We start from the raw sequence: 19,113 nt of genomic DNA on the forward strand, positions 1-19,113 counted from the left end.
ATTAAAAAAAAGAATGGAATTGCAGATTTAACAAATGTACTAAGTGTAATGGAAAGTACTTTGAAGGTGAAAAGGTTGTTTTGTTAAAAAAACAAAAACAACAACTTTAAATACCTAGCTTTGAGAAAAAACAAACAAACCTGTGGTCTTTTGGGGCCTACCAAGAAGAAGCACACCAGCCTGTGTGATCACGAGGTGTTGATGGGATCGGGCATCAGGCATCAAAGAATAAAACATATCATTGTGATAAACCCCTCAGGACCAATAATGAGATTGGCGATACCAGGAGGGTAAGGGGAAGGTGGGGGAGAAAGGGGAAACCGATCACAATGATCTACATATAACCCCCTCCCTGGGGGGTGGCCAACAGAAAAGTGGGTGAAGGGAGACATTGGACAGTGTATGACATGGAAAAATTAATAATAATTTATAAATTATGAAGGGCTTGTGAGGAAGGGTGGGGGAGGAAGGGGGAAAATGAGGAGCTGATACCAAGGGCTCCTTGGTATATATAAAAAATGAAGATGCCAATTTGAGGGCTAAAATGTGCCCATCTCAAGCCATGGTATTTTTAATGTCGGTAAAGAATACTTAATATACCATGACTATCAAGAACAAGAGGTATAGCCAAAAGGCTCCTTAGAAGCAAGAATGATGAAAATTTGTCTCACCTACTGTGTTAGGCTGAGTTTTCTACAGAAACAAAACTAGTGACACTCATATATTTATAAGAACGAGCTTTCTGTCAAGAAAGCAGCCCAGCCCAGCCCAACTCAAGTCCATGGGTCAGATATTAGCTGGATCCAAGGTTGGCAGGAACATGACAGGGTACAACAATTCCCAGGGTCAGCAGGTTACCTGGGCTGCCAACTCCAGAGCCAGACACGCAAATCAGGCAAGCAGGAAGGCAAAAAGGAGCAAGAGAGAGCTTGGTCCCCACCCCTCAGCATCTATTGCAGAAAAAAGACATGTCCCTAAGGAGGCATCACCAGGCTATAACCTGATGGAGAGGTTGGACTCCACCTCTACCTCAAGTTGCCATAAAATCTAACCATCATACCTACTTTGGACATGTTATCAGGAGGGACCAGTCCCTGGAACAGGACACATCATGCTTGGTACAGGTTCAGTGAAAAGTAGGAAGGTCACCATTGAGACTGATAGATCCAGTGGCTGTAACAATGGACCCAAAGATAGCAACAACAGTGAAGATGGTGCAGGAGTGGGCAAGGTTTTGTTATGTTGAACATAGTCATAACTGACCCCACAGCACCAAATATTACAACATACTTCAAGTCTGAGGCAGTAGCTATCAAAAGTGAAAAGTACAGGCCTTGAATCAAATACTCTCTTTTCCTCCTTGATATAGCTTACACCATAGAACTGTGTGAAAATAGAGATGTTACATGTTACTTAACACAACACTCATGAATCTAGATGATTTTTTCTTTAAAAAAAGCAATTGTCGCTATGTATATTAACAACCCAATTTATTTAAAATTTAAACATTTCTATTATTTATGTAAATATGTTTCCTTTAAATAGAATACTGAGTTAATATGTAAGTAGTTTAAATATATTTTAAGAGACAGACTCATCCTGAAGAGTGATGATTTTAAGAACCTCTCAGAATTATAAGGCATGTTAAGGTGCTATGGACTAAAAATTAAAAGCAGTTTCAATTAGGATTCTACATGAAAAGTCGCAGAAAATTCATTCTTGTGAGCTGCTTCACACATGGATAAATCTGTACTGTTGTTGTGTGCCAAGTCAATTCCATCTCATAGTGACTCTGACCAAAAGAGTACAACTGCCCCATAGGGTTTCCTAGGCTGTAATCGTTACAAAAACAGATCTCCAGCTCTCTTCTCCTGTGGAGCTGCTGATAGGTTCAAACCACCCATCTTTCAGATGGCAGCCAAGGGCTTCCTGATACATCTGAGGCACCCTAAAAGCAGCAGCTGTGGAGATTTATTTATTTATGAGCATCAGTGAGATCAGTTAGCGTTTACACAACAATACTCACCTGTAATAAAACGATCTAATGGTATCACAGGAGCGACATGAGGTGTTGCTTGTGTAATAAGAAGATTTATCAGATCCTGTTTAAAATTTTTCAATGTAAGCAATGCTCTTGCAACAAGGCCACCCATAGAATGGCCAATTATCGCAACACTTTTTGGAGCAAATTCTTGACCCTATTAAAAAAAATTACCAAGGCATAATTAAGGCTTAGTATCATAATATAAAAGTCAAATATTGCTCTCTGAATATTACTAATTTTACAAGAAAATAAAAATTAAGCTATTAACCTCTTAAGAAATAGAAGTACATTTACTCAGTTACAGTTAGTGTATACATACTGTTTTTCTTATAACATCCTTGATTGGTTTTGATATCAGGGTATGCCAGCCCCATACTCTGAGCCAGTGGTTCTCAACCTTCCTAATGCCGTGACCTTTTAATACAGTTCCTCATGTTGTGGTGAATCCCCGCCCTCCACCAACCATAAAATTATTTTCGTTGCTACTTCATAACTGTAATTTTGCTACTGTTATGAATTGGGCAACCCCTGTGAAAAGGTCCTTGGACCTCCAGAGGGGTCTTGACCCACAGGTTGAGAACCGCTGCTTTAAGTTGATGGTTTTTCTTCTATTTTCTCAAGTAGTGTAAGATGATTTATTATTTTTCCTCCAAATAAGATCTACCACTGAAGTTAAGGGGCTCTAGGTGAGTCAGTGTGAATGTGTGGGTTGGGAGTTGGGGGATATAGTTTTCAATTACAAAGTCTTATTTTTTTAAAATATATATGGCTACTCAGATTTTCTGTTTCTCCTATCTGGTAATCTGTGCTCTTCAAAAATTTATATATTTCATGTGAGCTGTTGAACATATTGACCTGTTATTCTTAATACAAGGAGGTACCCAAAAGAAATTGGATTTTTTTCCCCAAAGGTATGTATTTAAAGTTTTTATAAAACCTTTTTATCTTTAACGTACACTCCGTTACACTTAAGACATTTGTCAAATCTGCGATTCCATTCTTGGAAACATTTTTCAAACTCATCTGTCTGGATGGTGACAGCACCTCCCTAGTTGTTTTTTTTCTTCCCCTCTTCTACGCTGTCAAATTGCTGTCCTTTCATGTCTCTCTTCATTCACGGAAATCAAAAGAAGTTGTATGGAGCAAGGTCAGGTGAGTCAGGTGCGTGGGGAAAGAGAAGCATGCTGTTTTTTTGCCCAAAACTGGTGCACTGAGATGGCTGCATGAGCAGGCACACTGGCATGGTGGCAAAACCAGTCTCCCGTCTGCCACAAATCAGGCCTTTTTTGTTGCACACTGTTACACAATCTTTTTAGCATTTCTAAATCGAAAGGTTGATTAACAGTCTGAGCTGGTGGAAGGAACTCCAAAGGCACTACAAGCACACATTTTCACCCGTTCGGACATCCAGAATGAAGTTTGCCATTAATCAACATTTCTCCTTTTTGTCAAATGAGAAAACCCTTCATACATGTGAGTTTTCCCTATAACGTTGTCCTGGTAAACTGTGTTCACCATCACAACAGTTTCCGTGGCATTTTTCCCTGAGCAGTAAACAATATTTCACAACGACATGCTGTTCTCTTAAATTGGCCATCACGACAAATGAGATTCAAGCTAAACTACTTTTAAGAAAAAATTCACTGTGACCAGAGAGAACCTTCCCAGGAGATGTCACTGGGTGCGCTAACTCAGAGCAAGTTGCTCGATGCTCGCCTAGTGGGGAAAATGCATACTATGAAAGCTCCGCTCCGCTCAGCACAATTCCAGTTTGGGGGGGGGGGGTTCCCCTCTTATTTTGCTACTATTCTCTTAATACCTGTAGGCTCTGTAGCGATATTAGCTTTTTCATTCATAATTACTTCCTTAATTTTCCAGCTTAAATGCAAAGCTGAGTTCACTAATTTTATGTATTTAAAGGCATAATTTTTCTCTTAGTCACAATTTTAAGCTGAGAAGTACTGATTTTATGCTTTACTATTCAGTCCAAAATATTTTGAAATGTCCCTTGCCAGTTGGTTGAATTTTCTATTAGTTCCAACAGCTTACTTGCAGAAGCTCTGGGGTTTTCTACGTATAGGACTACATCAACTACAGTGTTTTGCTTCTTCGGGACCAACTGGATGTCTTTTATTTCCCTTTCTTGCTTTCCCGCTCTAATACTTCCAATACAATTTTGAGTAAAGGTAGTGATAAAGGCATCCTTGTCTGGTTCCCATGCTCAGGGGGGAATGCCTTGTTTCTTTCCATTGAGAATGATCTTGGCTGTTAAGGTTTGTGTGCACACTCTTAATTATGTTGAGGAATTTCTCTTCTATTCCTCTTTGGCTGGGCATTTTATCAGGAAAGGGTGCTGGATTTTCCCAAACGGCCTTGTCTCAAATGCTATGATCTGGCAGTGCAGTGAAGCAGCTTACTGCTACTCAACTGGGTCAGCAAGCAAGAGTGGTAGGATGAGCGGTCAATGCTATGCTGGAGTAGCCTGCTGCTGTTTGAGTTGGTGGACAGGAGGGGTGAGCTGAGCAGCCAGTGCTGGCCTGAAGCAGATATTGTTACTTGGCAGAGTTGGCAGTCAGGAGGAAGGAAGCTGGTCAGGACAGGTGGGACTGACAATGATCAGGGCCCAGTAGAAGGGAACAAGAATGTTCATGCCTTGGTCCCTGGCAGTCAACGCTGGAATAATGTGAGAGTTTATAGTGCATATTGGTTATGTGTTGGGCTGCGATTTGCAAGGTGGGCAGTTCAAAACCACCAACCATAGCTCGGGAGAAAAATAGGGCTTTCTACTACTGTAAAAAGTTAGTCCTGGAAACTCACAGGGGCAGTTCTACCCTGTCCTTTAGGGTTGCTATAGTTGGCATCGACTAGATGGCAGTGAGTTTGTAGTTTGAGTCACGTGACTAATCACCAGGTTACTGGAGAGAAGAGGAGCATACTCTTGGGCACCATGCCAGGGTGCTTGGGCTCTCCCACTGGCGACAGCCGTCGTCAGGGCCTCACTTCACTCTGGGCATGTCTATGCAGCTACTCTAGGTCCTTGGGAATCTTGTGAAGCAGTCTCTGTGCTTCTGTCAAGATGGCCATGAGTACCGGGCTCACTGGCCAGGGTCCACTGCTTCATCTCGACTCATTTTCTATTTCCAGATGTTTTCTTCTGCCAACCAGTTACCCGATCTTGTCCTTCATCCCTTCCTTTCATGCTCAGGGTCCAAGGATTGTCACCTAAATCTGTTCCACTTAGTGTCTTGGGTCTTTGATACAGTGTGTGATGTGGTGCTTCTGACAAAGCCACTATTCTGGCTGGGAGAACACATTACACTTTGTTTTAATCCTCTGCCCCAAAATCACAAGAAAGGTTTCTTATAAATTCATTTTAAGCATAAAAAGGCACCAGTGAGTTCCAAACAACGGACTTCCATCAAAAAACAAACAACTGTGCCATCGTTGCTTCATTTCCACAAAAACAAACGGAAAATTTAAAGTATACTGGATTTAAAATATATGGAATCCCTTTAGCAAAAAAAAAAAAAAAAAGTGGCTACTAGGTTGTACTACTACTGATTTGACTTTTTACCTTATAGAGCTTCAGAATTGTTTTAATGCACTCATGGACATATTTAGTCTGCTTTTGAAGACTTCCACCGTACAGCGCCACCAATTCTTCATTGAAGTTCACGCTAAAGAAGTCAAAGTGGTACTTGAAATCAATGTCTTCTGCTTTTCGAAGTGCTATAGAGCCAAGAGAACGAACTGCAGGGAAAGAGCAGAGTGCTCATTAAGCAAAAAATTTTTTAAATTTCATTTATTCTTGTTTCAAGGCTCCTCAAGAAATGGCTCTCACACTGAATAAAATATTTCAAGATGACACCCTTTAAAAGTATCAATTTTAAAGAACATACTAGTCTAGTCATTATACACCTGGCACAGAGTATCCTAAATATTCTTAAATGAAGTTAAATAAATAAAAGATAAGAAAGTTATACTCATTTTCACCTGCTTCAGTGCTTTTATTATTACTCACTAAGAGTAATAATACCTAAAAAAGGAGAATTCTTTAAAGAATAAAAAAGAGAAATTTTATCACAGCTTTTAAGAATAAAAAGATTCCTAAGGATATATCTACTTATCACTTGGTTTAAATATTCATGCTTGACTCATTTTTCTCTTTCATACATGACATCCAAACCCATTAATAAGTCCTAAAATCCCCTACCTTCCAAACTTATAACCAATTGAGGTTTCTCACCATTTTCACCGCTACCTACCTAATCAAAGCACCATCATTTCTCGCCTGAAATACTCCTAACTCGTCTCCTTGCTTCCACTCTTTGTTGTTGTTGTAAACCCTTTAATAGATTTTATTGTTAATTGATTACAATGAGTGGCATAAATAGTCCATTGTCTATTTTAGCAAACAAATATCTCTATTTTGCCATTTCAATTTTTAACATACATACACATACTAAAATTCAGATTATCATATAAGTCACTCTGCAACCAGCAGAAATTCAATCATTTTCAGTATATTCAGAGTTCTGTAACCATCACTACAACCTAATTTCAAAATTCACCATTCTCAAAAGATATTCTAGACGCATTAACACTCATTCTCAATCCCCCCTCCCCCCAGGCTTTGGGAACCACTAATCTACTTTTTCTCTATCGATTGGTCTATTCTGCACATTTTACATATCAAAATATGTGGCATTTTGTAATTAGTTCCTTCATTTAGCAACATATTCTCAAGGTTTACCAATGTTACAAAGTATATCAAACTCCAATATTTTTATTGTTACTGTATATACTTGTGTATACGCCAAGTTTTCAGCACATTTTTTAATGCAGTTTTTGTGGTCAAATTAGGTGCCTCCACTGATATTTGGGTTGGCTTATAGTCAAGTATATGCGGTAAATAATATACGTTCTAGTACATGGACATGGATGTTTATTCGTCAGTTCACAGGCATATCGGTTATTTTTACCTTTTGGCTGAATAGTGCTACTATGAATATCTGCACACAGATTTTTGTATGAGGCTGTCTTCGTCTCTCTCCTTTCTGAAAGCAGGTCATATAGTAACTCTAGGGTTAATATTCTGAGGAGCCACCAAACAATCTTCCAAAGCAGCTATAGCATGCCACATTCCTACTGGAACTGCATTAGGGCTCAAATTTCTCCCCATCCTCAACAACCCTGTCATTATCTTCTTTTCTTAAAATTATAGACAACCCTGTGGGCATAAGTAGTATCTCACTATGGAATTGTTTTGCATTTTCCTAATGACTAATAATGTTGACAGTTTTCCTGTTTCCATCATAACCCTGTAGAACATATTCTCTGTACAGACCCAGATTGGTTATCTTCTAAAAGTAAATCACAACACATACTAGAATGGTTATAATTTAAAATATAACAATTACTACATTGACAAGCTCTTTGGACAAAGCGATGTGTACAGTGCCTGTGGGAGTTCACATCAAAATAACCAGTAAAGGTGAAAAGACATATATAACCTGTAATATGGAATTCCATTCTCTGGCACACATCTTACAGAAAGGTGGGCTTATGTGCACCAAAACACAGAAAGATGAATGTTCATTAACTGCCACTGCCCCCAAACGTAACCAACCAAATGACCAAAGACAGAAGTAAGGGTAGCTGTGGCCTATGAAAGAGAAGAGTGATAGTGAACTAATTATAGCTGACACACTTGGAAAGAGTTAGCTTTTTAATGCTGAGTAAGATTCATCAGACACAAAAGAATATACTCTACATGATTATCTGTAAAATCATCTGGGATTTTAAAATCAGCCCCCCAAACTAGGTTATAGGGGGGCAACATACTTAGGTGCTAAAACTACATAGAAAGACAAGGAAATGACCACCTTCAATTAGAATTGCAGTTATCCCCAGGAAAAAGAGAGAGCTGTCATCAGAAGGGGCATGTAGGCAGTAGATCCCAGGGTGCTAACAATCTTCTCTCTTAACCTGATTTACTTCCCTAATCAATACTTCAGGTTCTCTTTCCTGTTTCCTCTTATATTCAACATACAACCTTCCCTCTGCTGATTCTTGAATCCCTGTATTTATCCCACCCACTCAACTTTATTCTTTTTCTCCTCACTCTTTACAAAATGATCAAGTTTTCCCAATATCTCCTTTCAGAAAAAAAATGTCATTTATTTGTATCTTTCAACATGCCTAACAGAGTAACTAATAAGAGTATATACATTTAACAACTTATTCAATTGAATATACCGTATATACTCGAGTATAAGCCGACCCGACTATCAGCCGAGGCACCTAATTTTACCACAAAAACTGCATTAAAAATTGTGCTGAAAAACTCGGCTGATACACAAGTATATATGGTAATAGCTTTCAAAATGTATTTCCAAGACTTACCTTGCTTATAACTTCCAGCATTACCAGGAAGAAAGAGAACTGGAATCCCTGTCAATGGCAGAATTTTGTGTTCTTCAGCATAAGACCCTTCTCCATAAAGATATAGCTCATATGAAGGATAGCGCTTTGCCAGTTTCTTTGGAAGTTCTATTTTCTACAGCAAAAAATACAATTTACTTTTATCGGTTTTATTTATAAAATGCAGCTTCACTTTATGCAATTCTAATTTTATAATTTATACAATATAAAGATATTACAAAGGAGAAAAACTGAGCTTAATGAACAAAACAAGCTCTCCTTTTAGTTTATTCCTATAGAGAATTAGTCTTAAATTGTGTGAGTTTTGAATTATAAAGTCTTCAGGAAAGCATAAAATGGGACTTGAACTTCTAAAGAATACAAATGAACCAAAATGGTCACTGACAACCTAGAAAAAGCATTTGGTTTAAGTTATGTGTTAGTATAATTAGAAATGCATTGACTTTCAAATTCTATCAATTACATTTAGAAATGATGACCTTTACACTATCAAATCACTTCTTTTTTGCCATTTTAAACTTTTTCTATTGTCTCTCCTTTTACTCTGGCCTAACTATATGTTCTAGAAGGATCCCTGGTGACATCGTGGATTAGGCATTGGGCTATTAACCGCAAGGTCAGCAGTTCCAACTATTAGCCGCTATGAGGGAGAAAGATAAGGCTATTACTTTAAAGCAGTGGTTCTCAACCTTCCTATTGCCGCGACCCTTTAATACAGTTCTTCATGTTGTGGTGACCCCGCCCAACCATAAAATTATTTTCGTTGCTACTTCATAGCTGTAATTTTGCTACTGTTATGAATCGGGCGACTCCTGTGAAATGGTCGGTCCACCCCCAAAGGGGTCGCGACCCACAGGTTGAGAACTGCTGCTAAAGAGTCAGTTTCTGAAACCCACAGGGGTAGTTCTATCATGTACTCACTATGAGTCAAAATCTACATGAGGGCAGTGAGTTTGTTTTTTAACTACATACTCCAGCTGTCACATATTTCAAAGGGCAGTAAGTTTGTTTATAATGCAACTTTAGACTTCTCAACTTAATACATTTTGACCTAAAATGTGCATAGTAAAATATTTAATTATTATTATAAACCAGGCCAAACCCATTATTGTCCATTCTCACTGTCTCATAAGACACAGTAGAACTGCACTTTTAGTACAAAGTACAAGTACCCCGTTGGGTTTTTTCAAGGCTGTAAATCTTTACGGAAGCCCGGAAGCTGGAGGGTCTGAACCACTGACCTTATGGTTAGCAGCTGAGTGCTTAACTACTATGCTGTTAGGGCTCCTTACATATATGAGAGACTTCAAAGAGTTTGTGGAAGATTTTCCTAAGATTTTAATTTTGTTTTCCTCTGAACTTTTAAAACCCCTTCATATATATCTATGTCTTAAAAAGAAATGCACTCTTCTGTACTATAAGCATTCTTATAAATTAGCATGTTTCTATACTCATGGGACCAGGAGTACAGTTTGTCAGCAAGTCTTAAACTGCTCTGAATTTATGTGCTTAGTCACCAAATAAGCCACTTATTTAAGCTACATACGACAATGATTCATCTACTTTTTTCGATGTGATCTATATTAAGTATTAATGTCATCCCTCACAGTCTGTGCTAACTCACAGCAGCTCTCTGCACAATGGAACCAAACGCCCCCAGTGCTGCCCCATTCTCACAGCGGCTCCCCCAAGCCCTCAGCGGAAGGAGCTAACGAAGCAGTGTTACATATAAACCCGCCTCTTGCTAGGATCCTAAGTCACCTTTCAGACCTGGACTTGAACTCACCCCCATGTTTGAATACTCAACCACTTAGACCAAAAGGGAAGCCTTGCGCAAGGACAAAGACAGAGGGCTAGGAAATAACGAGGAAGAGACATGGGGAAGAAGTGGGATAGGTGACGGCACACGGAGGAGACTGACATGGGTGCGTTTAAACAAAATGAGCATAAACAGCTGAATGTAAAATTGGTACTCTATTCTGTGTACCTCCACCTAATTCAAAATAAAAACTTTAAAAAGTAAATTAATTTGACTGGACAGTAGATGCTATTTAAGTAAACTACAATAAATTTAATAATCTAGCCTTGCTGTACATATAAGAAGTATGTGCTTAATATAAATTTTAATTACTGAAGGCATTCCCCCCAATTTATTTTCATTATTTTACAGTTTTATTGGCATATAATTTACCAACCATCCAATTCAATAAGTCAATAATCTTTTTTTTTTAAATCATTTTATTGGGGGATGATACAATTCTTATCACAATCCATATATACATCAATTGTGTAAAGCACATTTGTACATTCGTTGCCCTCATCATTCTCAAACCATTTGCTCTCCACTCAAGACCCTGGCATCAGCTCCTCATTTTATCCCCCTCCCTCCCAGCTCGCCCCTCCTGACATTCCCAAAATTTTCAATGTTAACGAGTATAAAAAACTTGATTGGGGAGGGTGGGGGGAGCAGGGGGAAGAAATGTGGAGCTGACAACAGGTGAGAAAAGAATGCTTTGAAAATGATGATGGCGGCATATGTGCAAATGTGCTTGACACACTGGATGTATAGATTGTGATAAGAGATGTAAGAGCCCCCAATAAAAGGAAAACCCCCCAAAACTTGGCTGTTCCAAAAGACAGAACTCTGACCATCCATGCACACTCTTGACTGTCCCTCTAGGATACAGTACCATAAGCAATCTTCCAATAAGCCCAAACCAAACTCACTGCCATCAAGTTGACAGTAACTAATAGCAAACCCTATAGGACAAGGTAAAACTTCCCCTGTGAGTTTCTCAGATTGTAATTCTTTAAGGGAGTAGAAAGTTTCCTCTTTCTCCCATAGAGTGGGGTGGTTTCGAACAGCTGACCTTGCAGTGGCAGCCCAAACTCATAACCACTGTACCACCAGAGCTCTTAATCTGTCTAATAACAGCATGGTAAACATCTTTAGAGACTGTGAACTTATGGTTTAAGACATTAGCAACTTTAGTTATCTCTTCAAAGACTCAAAACACTGAAATACTAACTCCATTATTGTGTACTTCGATTCAAATTAATCCCCATATTAATTTCGCATTGGACCGAAAAAATGAAAATATCATATTTAACTTCTTATATGCAGATTGAGCAAAAGAAAAAAGAGGACAAAAATGTTTCTTTACTCCTTTCAATTCAGTGGATAGAATAGTGCATGCATGTTAGGTTATTAGTCCTTTCAGTATAGTAGCTAAAAACAAAGTCTGAAACTAGTTAAAAATGAACTCCGACCATGAAAACTAGCAAATATATCTAAAAAGAAATATCAAATAATCCTTATAAACACAGAGGAATATTAGTGGCACAATGGTTAAACACTGGGCTGCTATCCAACAGGTTGGTAGTTCAAAGCCACTACCTACTCTTCAGGAGAAATGTGGCAGTCTACTTCCCTGAAGATTCACCGAAAGAACTCAAAACCTCACTGCCATTGAGCTGATTTCCACTCATAGCAACCCTACAGGACAGAGCAGAACTGCCCCTGTGGGTTTCTGAGGCTGTCACTCTTTAGGGGAGTAGAAAGTCTCTCTTCCCTGGAACTTCGGGTGGTTTTGAACTGCCCACCTTGTGGTTAGCAGACCAATGCATAACCATTACACCACCAAGGGCTCTGTTATTCGATAAATGACTTGATAAATTAATATTGCATTTAATAATATATGATTCACATTTTCTAATGTCAGAATTTCCTTTCAGGAGAAACTGTTAGGTTACATATCAATAGATAACCTGAGAAATTACTTTATGGATGAAAACAACTCAGATATTTCTTCTTGAATTCTACAATTTACCTAAAATAGTTGCTAAATAAAAGCTTTGCCTTGCTGTCATAAGGCAAGAAACATTCAAGGATAATGGATGGTGTGTATTTTGCCTAGTAGGCTTGAGATGTGCTTGTGAAATATTCCACTAGGTCTGAATAAGTCAATCTAGGAAAAACAAAGGAAGAGGATAAATAATTGTAAATTTTAAAACTTCATTTTTGCAAAAAGTTCAAATTCCTGCTCCACTTTTTAATAAAAAGGAGGGGGGTGCGTAAAATTGATGAGTTTCAACTACTGCTCATTTACTAAGGTGACATGCTAGAAAATATGCAAATAAATGGTGAAAAAAAAATACCAAGAAAGAGAAAACCAAAGACATACTATATGCTGGATATCAACCTGTTAATAATTACAGCCCCCCGTGAAAAAAAAATAATTACAGAACCACTGTAAAAATAATTAAAAGTGAGCAGCATATAAAAACCTTTGGAACATTTTTAGTCATGAAAACCACCTGGTTCTAAAAAGAATATCCTCAGTTTTCCAGAAATTCACCATATTCAAAATGACTCATTTCCTAAGATAGGATTTAAGCTTATGTGTAAAATAACACAACTTGGTGTGCAACATAAAAAGGACCAAGTCAAAGGCAGTGAATTAATATTATAGCTATTTAGATACTAAAAATAAAATCTATTGAGAGGAATGTTTGTTTGGCTAGAGGAATGAATGTTTGTTTTGAGTTTCTGTTTACGGAGATGGAAAATATGGCAAAGACTCTCAGTAATGGTTGAACAATATGTCTGAGATAATTGGTTTCATTGAATTGTACAGGAGAAAAAATGTAGAATTGGCAAATGTTATCTATATTTTTTAAAATTAAAGAAAACTTCTATTATTATTGTACAAATTACGAGAAACTCCAGTTGAGCAATTTGAACCAAAAAGAGTAAATACAGACTATTCAACAACAACAAAAAAAGCCAAACAGCTATGCTGTATTCGCTTTTTACATCAATTTACAAGGTAGGAAATCACCTGCAGGTCTAAATGCTTTGTTCTCAATCCTTAGGAAAGCAGTTTTTAATACTGCGACTATTAAAATTGCTTCCATAATCATGGGCAATTTAAAAATAAATAGGAATTAGTACTGTATTTTTCCACAATAATTTCATGCTAGCCAAACTCTTCAATATAGTATGAAACTAAAGTGACCTACTTCAGTTTATTAGGAGTTTCCTAATGATTAAACCATAAATTATGCAAGGTGGCTCTAAGGGGACTATTTTCAGACAAACACAAAAGCAAGAGCCCATGCACTGTATTATAGCTAGCCTCGGATAAACATCAGCCAGCATATTTGCTTCCAAGTGAACGGAGACAACAGTAACATGTTAGAACATGATATCAAATGTTTCCACTGCCTTACAACCAATGATGGGAAATCCAGGTATGGAGCTGAAAATAAATGAAATTTAAATTCCCTAGAATTTTGCCCAAGGGAAAGGTTGTTTTTCATCCTTTAAACTTTTAAATCTTATGTAGTTTTACGACCTAAATTATATAGCATAATCATATATGCAACCCCATCACCATCAAATGACTTGCACAGAAGCAATTCCAACTCCTGTTCTTAAGCCTAAATATATATATCTGGTATGGTTTTAAAAGAATATTAATAATGCATTTTATCATATGTTTTATCGTGCATACATTTTTCACGGTAGGGAGTTCTCATAAGGGGCACTTGGTAATGAAGACACGCATTAAAAAAAATAAAAGCAGCATTCGCGAGAAATTTATCTGGACAGCTGTGTAATTTGTCACCACCTCTTTTGCCTGCTAGTCATGAATGAAATGATGAAGCAAATGCGATGGAAAATATTAAAAATGAAACGGGAGGGGAGGTGGAGGAAAAGGGCATCAACATACATGGGGAGAGAAAACAGGTAGAACCGAGAAGAGCCAGGTTTCTATCAAATTGCGAACACGAGGTGAAAACAAAAATAATAGCATGAAACAGATTCTGCAAGCAACTAGTGAGCTAGGCAGAGGCCCGGCTGCTCGGCGGCATGCACAAACGTACCGTGCCCAGACTCTCAGCCTACCGAACGAGAAACGGCAACCTCTGCGCCGAACGGGGAGCCTAAAGAGTTTCCCCTGTCAGCACTCGGGTGAGCCTTTGCCCAGAGGGAGAGCCCGGAGACTCCGAGGGCGGCCGCAAACTCCGCTGCCCGAGACCGAGTCTGCGGGCGCTCGGCTCCGGGCAGAAAAGCGAAAGCTGCGGTGCCAATGATCCCGCGGGAGGGCGCGGGAGAGGGTCCCGGGCACCTGTCGGACGGACGCGGGGAGGGTGGGGTTGGGGCTGGGGACCGGGGCTAAGGTCACCACGCTGGGGCCCGGCCAGTCGCAGGTGCGGGCTTCCTGCGGGCTGCGAGGCCGGCGCGGGGCGGAGAGACCGGGAAACTACGAGGAGGCGGAGAGGATGCTCCGGGACCCGGCAATCCCAACACCCGGCCCAGGAGGGAGGACACAAAGGGCAGGTGAGGGGCGGCTGGGCTCTGCCCCGCCTCCGGGGGTGGCGAAGCCGGGCTGCGCTGGGCTCAAGCGGCCCGAGGAGCGCGGGGTGCCGAGGTGGAGGGACTCCGCGCGGCGCCGGGCAGGACTCTCCGAGCGCCCAGGTGAGGAAAGGGCGGACCCTTACCTGATACTCCGGGTACTCGAACATGTAGCTCATACTGCACTTGTTCTCCTCGAAGCCGAAGAAGACATCCCACAGCCCCAGGGTCGCCAGGAAGACCATGAAAGCATAAAACGCCAGGTTCCAGAGGTTGACGGAGGGAAGAAACATGGTGTCGCCACCGCGGGGCTCCGGAGCCAGTACTGGCCACGCCGGAGCAGCACCGCCGCCGGCGCCCGAGCGGAGCCGGAGCAGCAGCACGCGCCTGCGCGGACCCGCAGCCCGCGCGCGCCCGCCCGCCAGGTAGTGCGCCTGCGCGCACAGCCCCCCGCGCCGCCCTCCCGGGCTCTCCCCGGGGCGGGAGGAGGCGGCGTCTGCTGCGGGCGCGCGAGTCTATGGAGAGGGAGAGGGAGCGGGAGCAGAGGGAGGAAAGCGGGGCGGGCTGGCTTGGAGGGCGAAGAGAAGAAAGCTTGGGAGTGTGGAGAGGAAAAAAGGGGGAGGGCGGAGCACTGGAGGCACAGAGGGGGACAGGCCAGGCTTGGGGTTGGGGGGCCCAGAGGGACGGGCTGGGGGTGGGGTGGGTGTGCATCCAATAAACTGGAGGCAATTAATGGCCGGGAAAGGGGAGCGGGCACATCAGAGCTCGGGGACCACCAGCTGTCACATCGCAAACAACTCGCCTTGCAGCAGTTTAGAAACCTTTCCCTTTCCATTTGGAAGCGCCTCAGGCCTCTGCAATTTCGGCTCTCCCAGCGGTAACAGAGCAGGTCCACAGCTCTCGGGAACAGTCAGCGCGGAAGAGGGAACAAATGGCTGCCCCCTACCCCACCGCCCCTTTTAACCTCAGACGTTTAAGGAGAAAGAAAATCCTCCTGTAACAATCACCTGTAGCTCCTGTCATCTCTTAAGGTTCCTAAAGGTGTGGTCACTACTCATATGCAATTCCTCACCTCTCAATCACACCTCAAGACGTTATCATTTTTGTTACCCTTTTAAACACACAACACACACACACAATTAAACTTCTCTACCCAGGACAATAAAAGATCTAATTACCAAAATCCAACACTTTTCAGCTTCGCCTGATCTTTCTGCTAGATTTGCCACTCACCCCCAACCCCCCCACCCCCCCCCCCACAAAACGCTTCCCTCCCTTGCCTTCTTAATTTTCCATTGGGGAATTTCTTCTCCTCTTCTGACCTCCCCTCTCCAGCACACGTGATGCATTTCTCCACTCATCCCTTCAATGTTTTTAGGCTCAGCCATCATTTAACTTTCCCACATAACATTTAGAGACTCCTCAATGCCTTAAAAACAAAGTATTGACCTAAGAACAGGATTTGTTGTGAGATAAATAAAAGAAGTCTCTAAAACCCAAAATAAATTGACAAGTCAGGACAAGCTGGCTTCCTTGGGCATGTACCCAGCTCCCTAATGGCCACTCCCAAATCCATATCTAACCATCTTACACAACTCTTCTCTTGTTTAGTATTTAGTTCGGATTCCTGCGTGAGGGTTAGAGGAGTGCTCTCCTTGGTCTAGGTTACCCTTTTACATCCAAGGCCAAAACCAAAGTCACTCCCATCGAGCGACCCTAAGAGACAGGGTAGAACTAGAACTGTTTGTGGAAGAAAAGAGATCCGTCTTTCGAGGTGTAGAACTGCCTGCTGCAGATCGCAGCCCAAGTTTAACCACTGCGCCATGAGGGCGCCTACATTTTAAAATCAGGTCTCACCATCCTAAGAGGTTTCTAGTAAACAGTACTGGAGACGTAAACAGGCACCAAAACCAGAGCTGGCAGACAAGGTTTGTTTTATACGTTAGATAATTGAAAGCTATTTAAGATCTATAAAATGAGATGTATTCACAATTGAGTATTGAGGGAGATGTTAATGGATGTCCCGTCAGACTACCGAGGATAGGGCCCCATTCCAGACCAGTGGGGAGATTTGATTTGATTTTAGGTAGAAGAATATAAGGAAAGACGGGCTTTCGTTGTGTTTTTGTTGCTCTCCATTTTAAAGACCCATTAAGAATATTTGGATAGCTAATGAACTGAACAAGGCTCAGAACTGATATGGAAAGATCTCCAAGATACATGATTAAGGAAGAGGAAAAAACAAAATGCAGAACCGTGCATATGATGTGCTGTATTTTGTGTAAGAAAGGAAGATAAATCTGAGAAGATAAATAAACTAAAAAAGAGGTGGTGAGGATGAATCAAAGAGGCAGAGGCAGAAATGAATCTTCTGTATGCATTCTGTATACTTTTTACTTGGAACCATAAAACATCCAGCAACCATTAAAAAATAAAATGCAAAAGCAATCCTATAATGAAAAATGAGTTGGAGAAAATACATTTAACGCTACAAAATTAGCATCAAAATAATATGCTCAAAAACGGAATTCTCAGCAGATTTAGAACAGTTCTTTGTACGTACTATGTCGTTATCTGTGGCCATTGAGTCAGCCGCAACTCAGGATGATCTTCTGTGTACAGATAGAACATCTGACTAGGGTCTGCTGATTGTGGCATAACAGTTCTAAGGTGACCAGATTTTAACATTGGCAAAGCGGGACACCATTAATAAAACTCATATCCTGGTGAAATAGCCACACGGCAGCCGAAAACCGTATACCCCAGCTTGTCGTGCATTCTTTCCAAAAATCTGGACTTTTTTAAAGTGCCACGGAAACGTGGGAAAAAATGTTAAAAATCGGGACTGTCCCGCCAAAAGCACTTGTTGGCTATGGGAGTAAAACTGTCTGCTCCAGTAAAGATTCCAACCGAGAGAGCCCTAGGGAGCAGACCCACTCCGTCACATGAATTGAAAACGGACTTGACAGCACCCAACAGCAACAGCAATCTTTATGGAGCCTGTCTTCTATAGGTTTCTCTGTGAGTTGCAATCAACATGATGGCTATTGGTAATGTCTAGGAATAAGAAGAGAGAATCAGAGAAAAGGTCAATTTGCTTGAAAAGGTGTTTTCTGTTTAGATATTTTGAAATTTAGTTAGCTATTTCCATAGACAGGATTGTAAAGCTTTAGCATGGGCTCAAGAGAAGATGTGGAATGAGGGATATCATTGATTGGATGCAGAGAAAACCAGAAAAATGTTTACCTGTGTTTTATTGACTATGCATTGCTGATGTCAGCTGCCTGGCGTCTCCCTTCACCGACCCCTCTGTTGCCCATCCCCCAGAGAGGAGGTTATATGTAGCTCTCTGTGATCAATTCCCCCTTTCTATACCCCCCTTCCCTCCTGGTATCGCCACTGTCACCCCTGGTCCTGAGTGGTTCATCTGTCCTAGATTCCCTGCATTTCCAATTCCCATCTGTACCGCTGTGCATCATCTGGTCTAGCCAGATCTGCAAGGCAGAATTGGGGTCCTGGTAGTTGGGGATGGTGAGACCTCATCGCACATAATTTGGACATATTATCAGGAAGTATCAGTCACTTTGAGGACAAAGGTGAACCTGATCCAAACCATGGTATCTTCAAGTGTCTCATACCCAGACGAGAACTGGACAACGAATAAGGAAGACCAGAGAAGAGCAGCAGCCTTTGATTATGGTGCTAGTGAGGAACATTGAACAGACCCTGGGCTGCCAGACCCACCGGTGTTGTAAGAAGTACAGTCAGAGGCACCTTGTATGTGAGGATGGTGAGACCTCATCGCACATAATTTGGACATATTATCAGGAAGTATCAGTCCCTGAAGACTCATTCATACCATCATTCATACCATCTGACTTGTCACAACCCTGTTGGACTACCCATGTGGGTTTTCAAAACTGTACATTTTGAGGGAAGTAGAAAGCTTCAGCTTTCTTCCTTGGAGATACTGGTGATTTTGAACTGCTGGCCTTGTGGTTAGCCCAACGAGTAATCCACCTTGCCCTCAGGGCTCCATGTCCTTGAAGAAGAACATCCTGTTGGGACAGTATAGAGCTAAGTGAAAAAGAAGAAAACCCTAAGTAAGATAGATTGACACTAATTGCAGCAATGGGCTCAAACATAGTAATGATTGTGAGGACCAGGAAGTGTTTTGTTCTGTTGTGCATGGGGTTGCTGTGAGTCAAAATCAACTCAACACACCTAACAACAAACATGGAAAAGCATCGGGAATCCAAGTCAA

General features: G+C 41.0%; 1 protein-coding gene across 1 annotated transcript in view; it reads right to left on the reverse strand.

The window, feature by feature from the left end:
• PGAP1 (post-GPI attachment to proteins inositol deacylase 1) overlaps nucleotides 1-15,160 on the reverse strand; it is a 79,074-nt gene extending 63,914 nt beyond the window's left edge. Inside the window, exons 1-4 of the mRNA XM_004701510.2 lie at nucleotides 14,996-15,160; nucleotides 8,450-8,603; nucleotides 5,619-5,794; nucleotides 2,027-2,198 (exon numbers count right to left, since the gene is read on the reverse strand). Coding sequence (XP_004701567.1) covers nucleotides 2,027-2,198; nucleotides 5,619-5,794; nucleotides 8,450-8,603; nucleotides 14,996-15,142 — 649 coding nt within the window. The 5' untranslated portion in view covers nucleotides 15,143-15,160. The remainder of the gene's footprint in view (nucleotides 1-2,026; nucleotides 2,199-5,618; nucleotides 5,795-8,449; nucleotides 8,604-14,995) is intronic.
• Nucleotides 15,161-19,113: the final 3,953 nt, after the last annotated feature.

The sequence above is a fragment of the Echinops telfairi genome, unplaced genomic scaffold, assembly GCF_000313985.2.
Source record: "Echinops telfairi isolate 266 unplaced genomic scaffold, ASM31398v2 ScPeMD7_3;HRSCAF=10, whole genome shotgun sequence".
NCBI classification, from domain to species: Eukaryota; Metazoa; Chordata; class Mammalia; order Afrosoricida; family Tenrecidae; genus Echinops; species Echinops telfairi.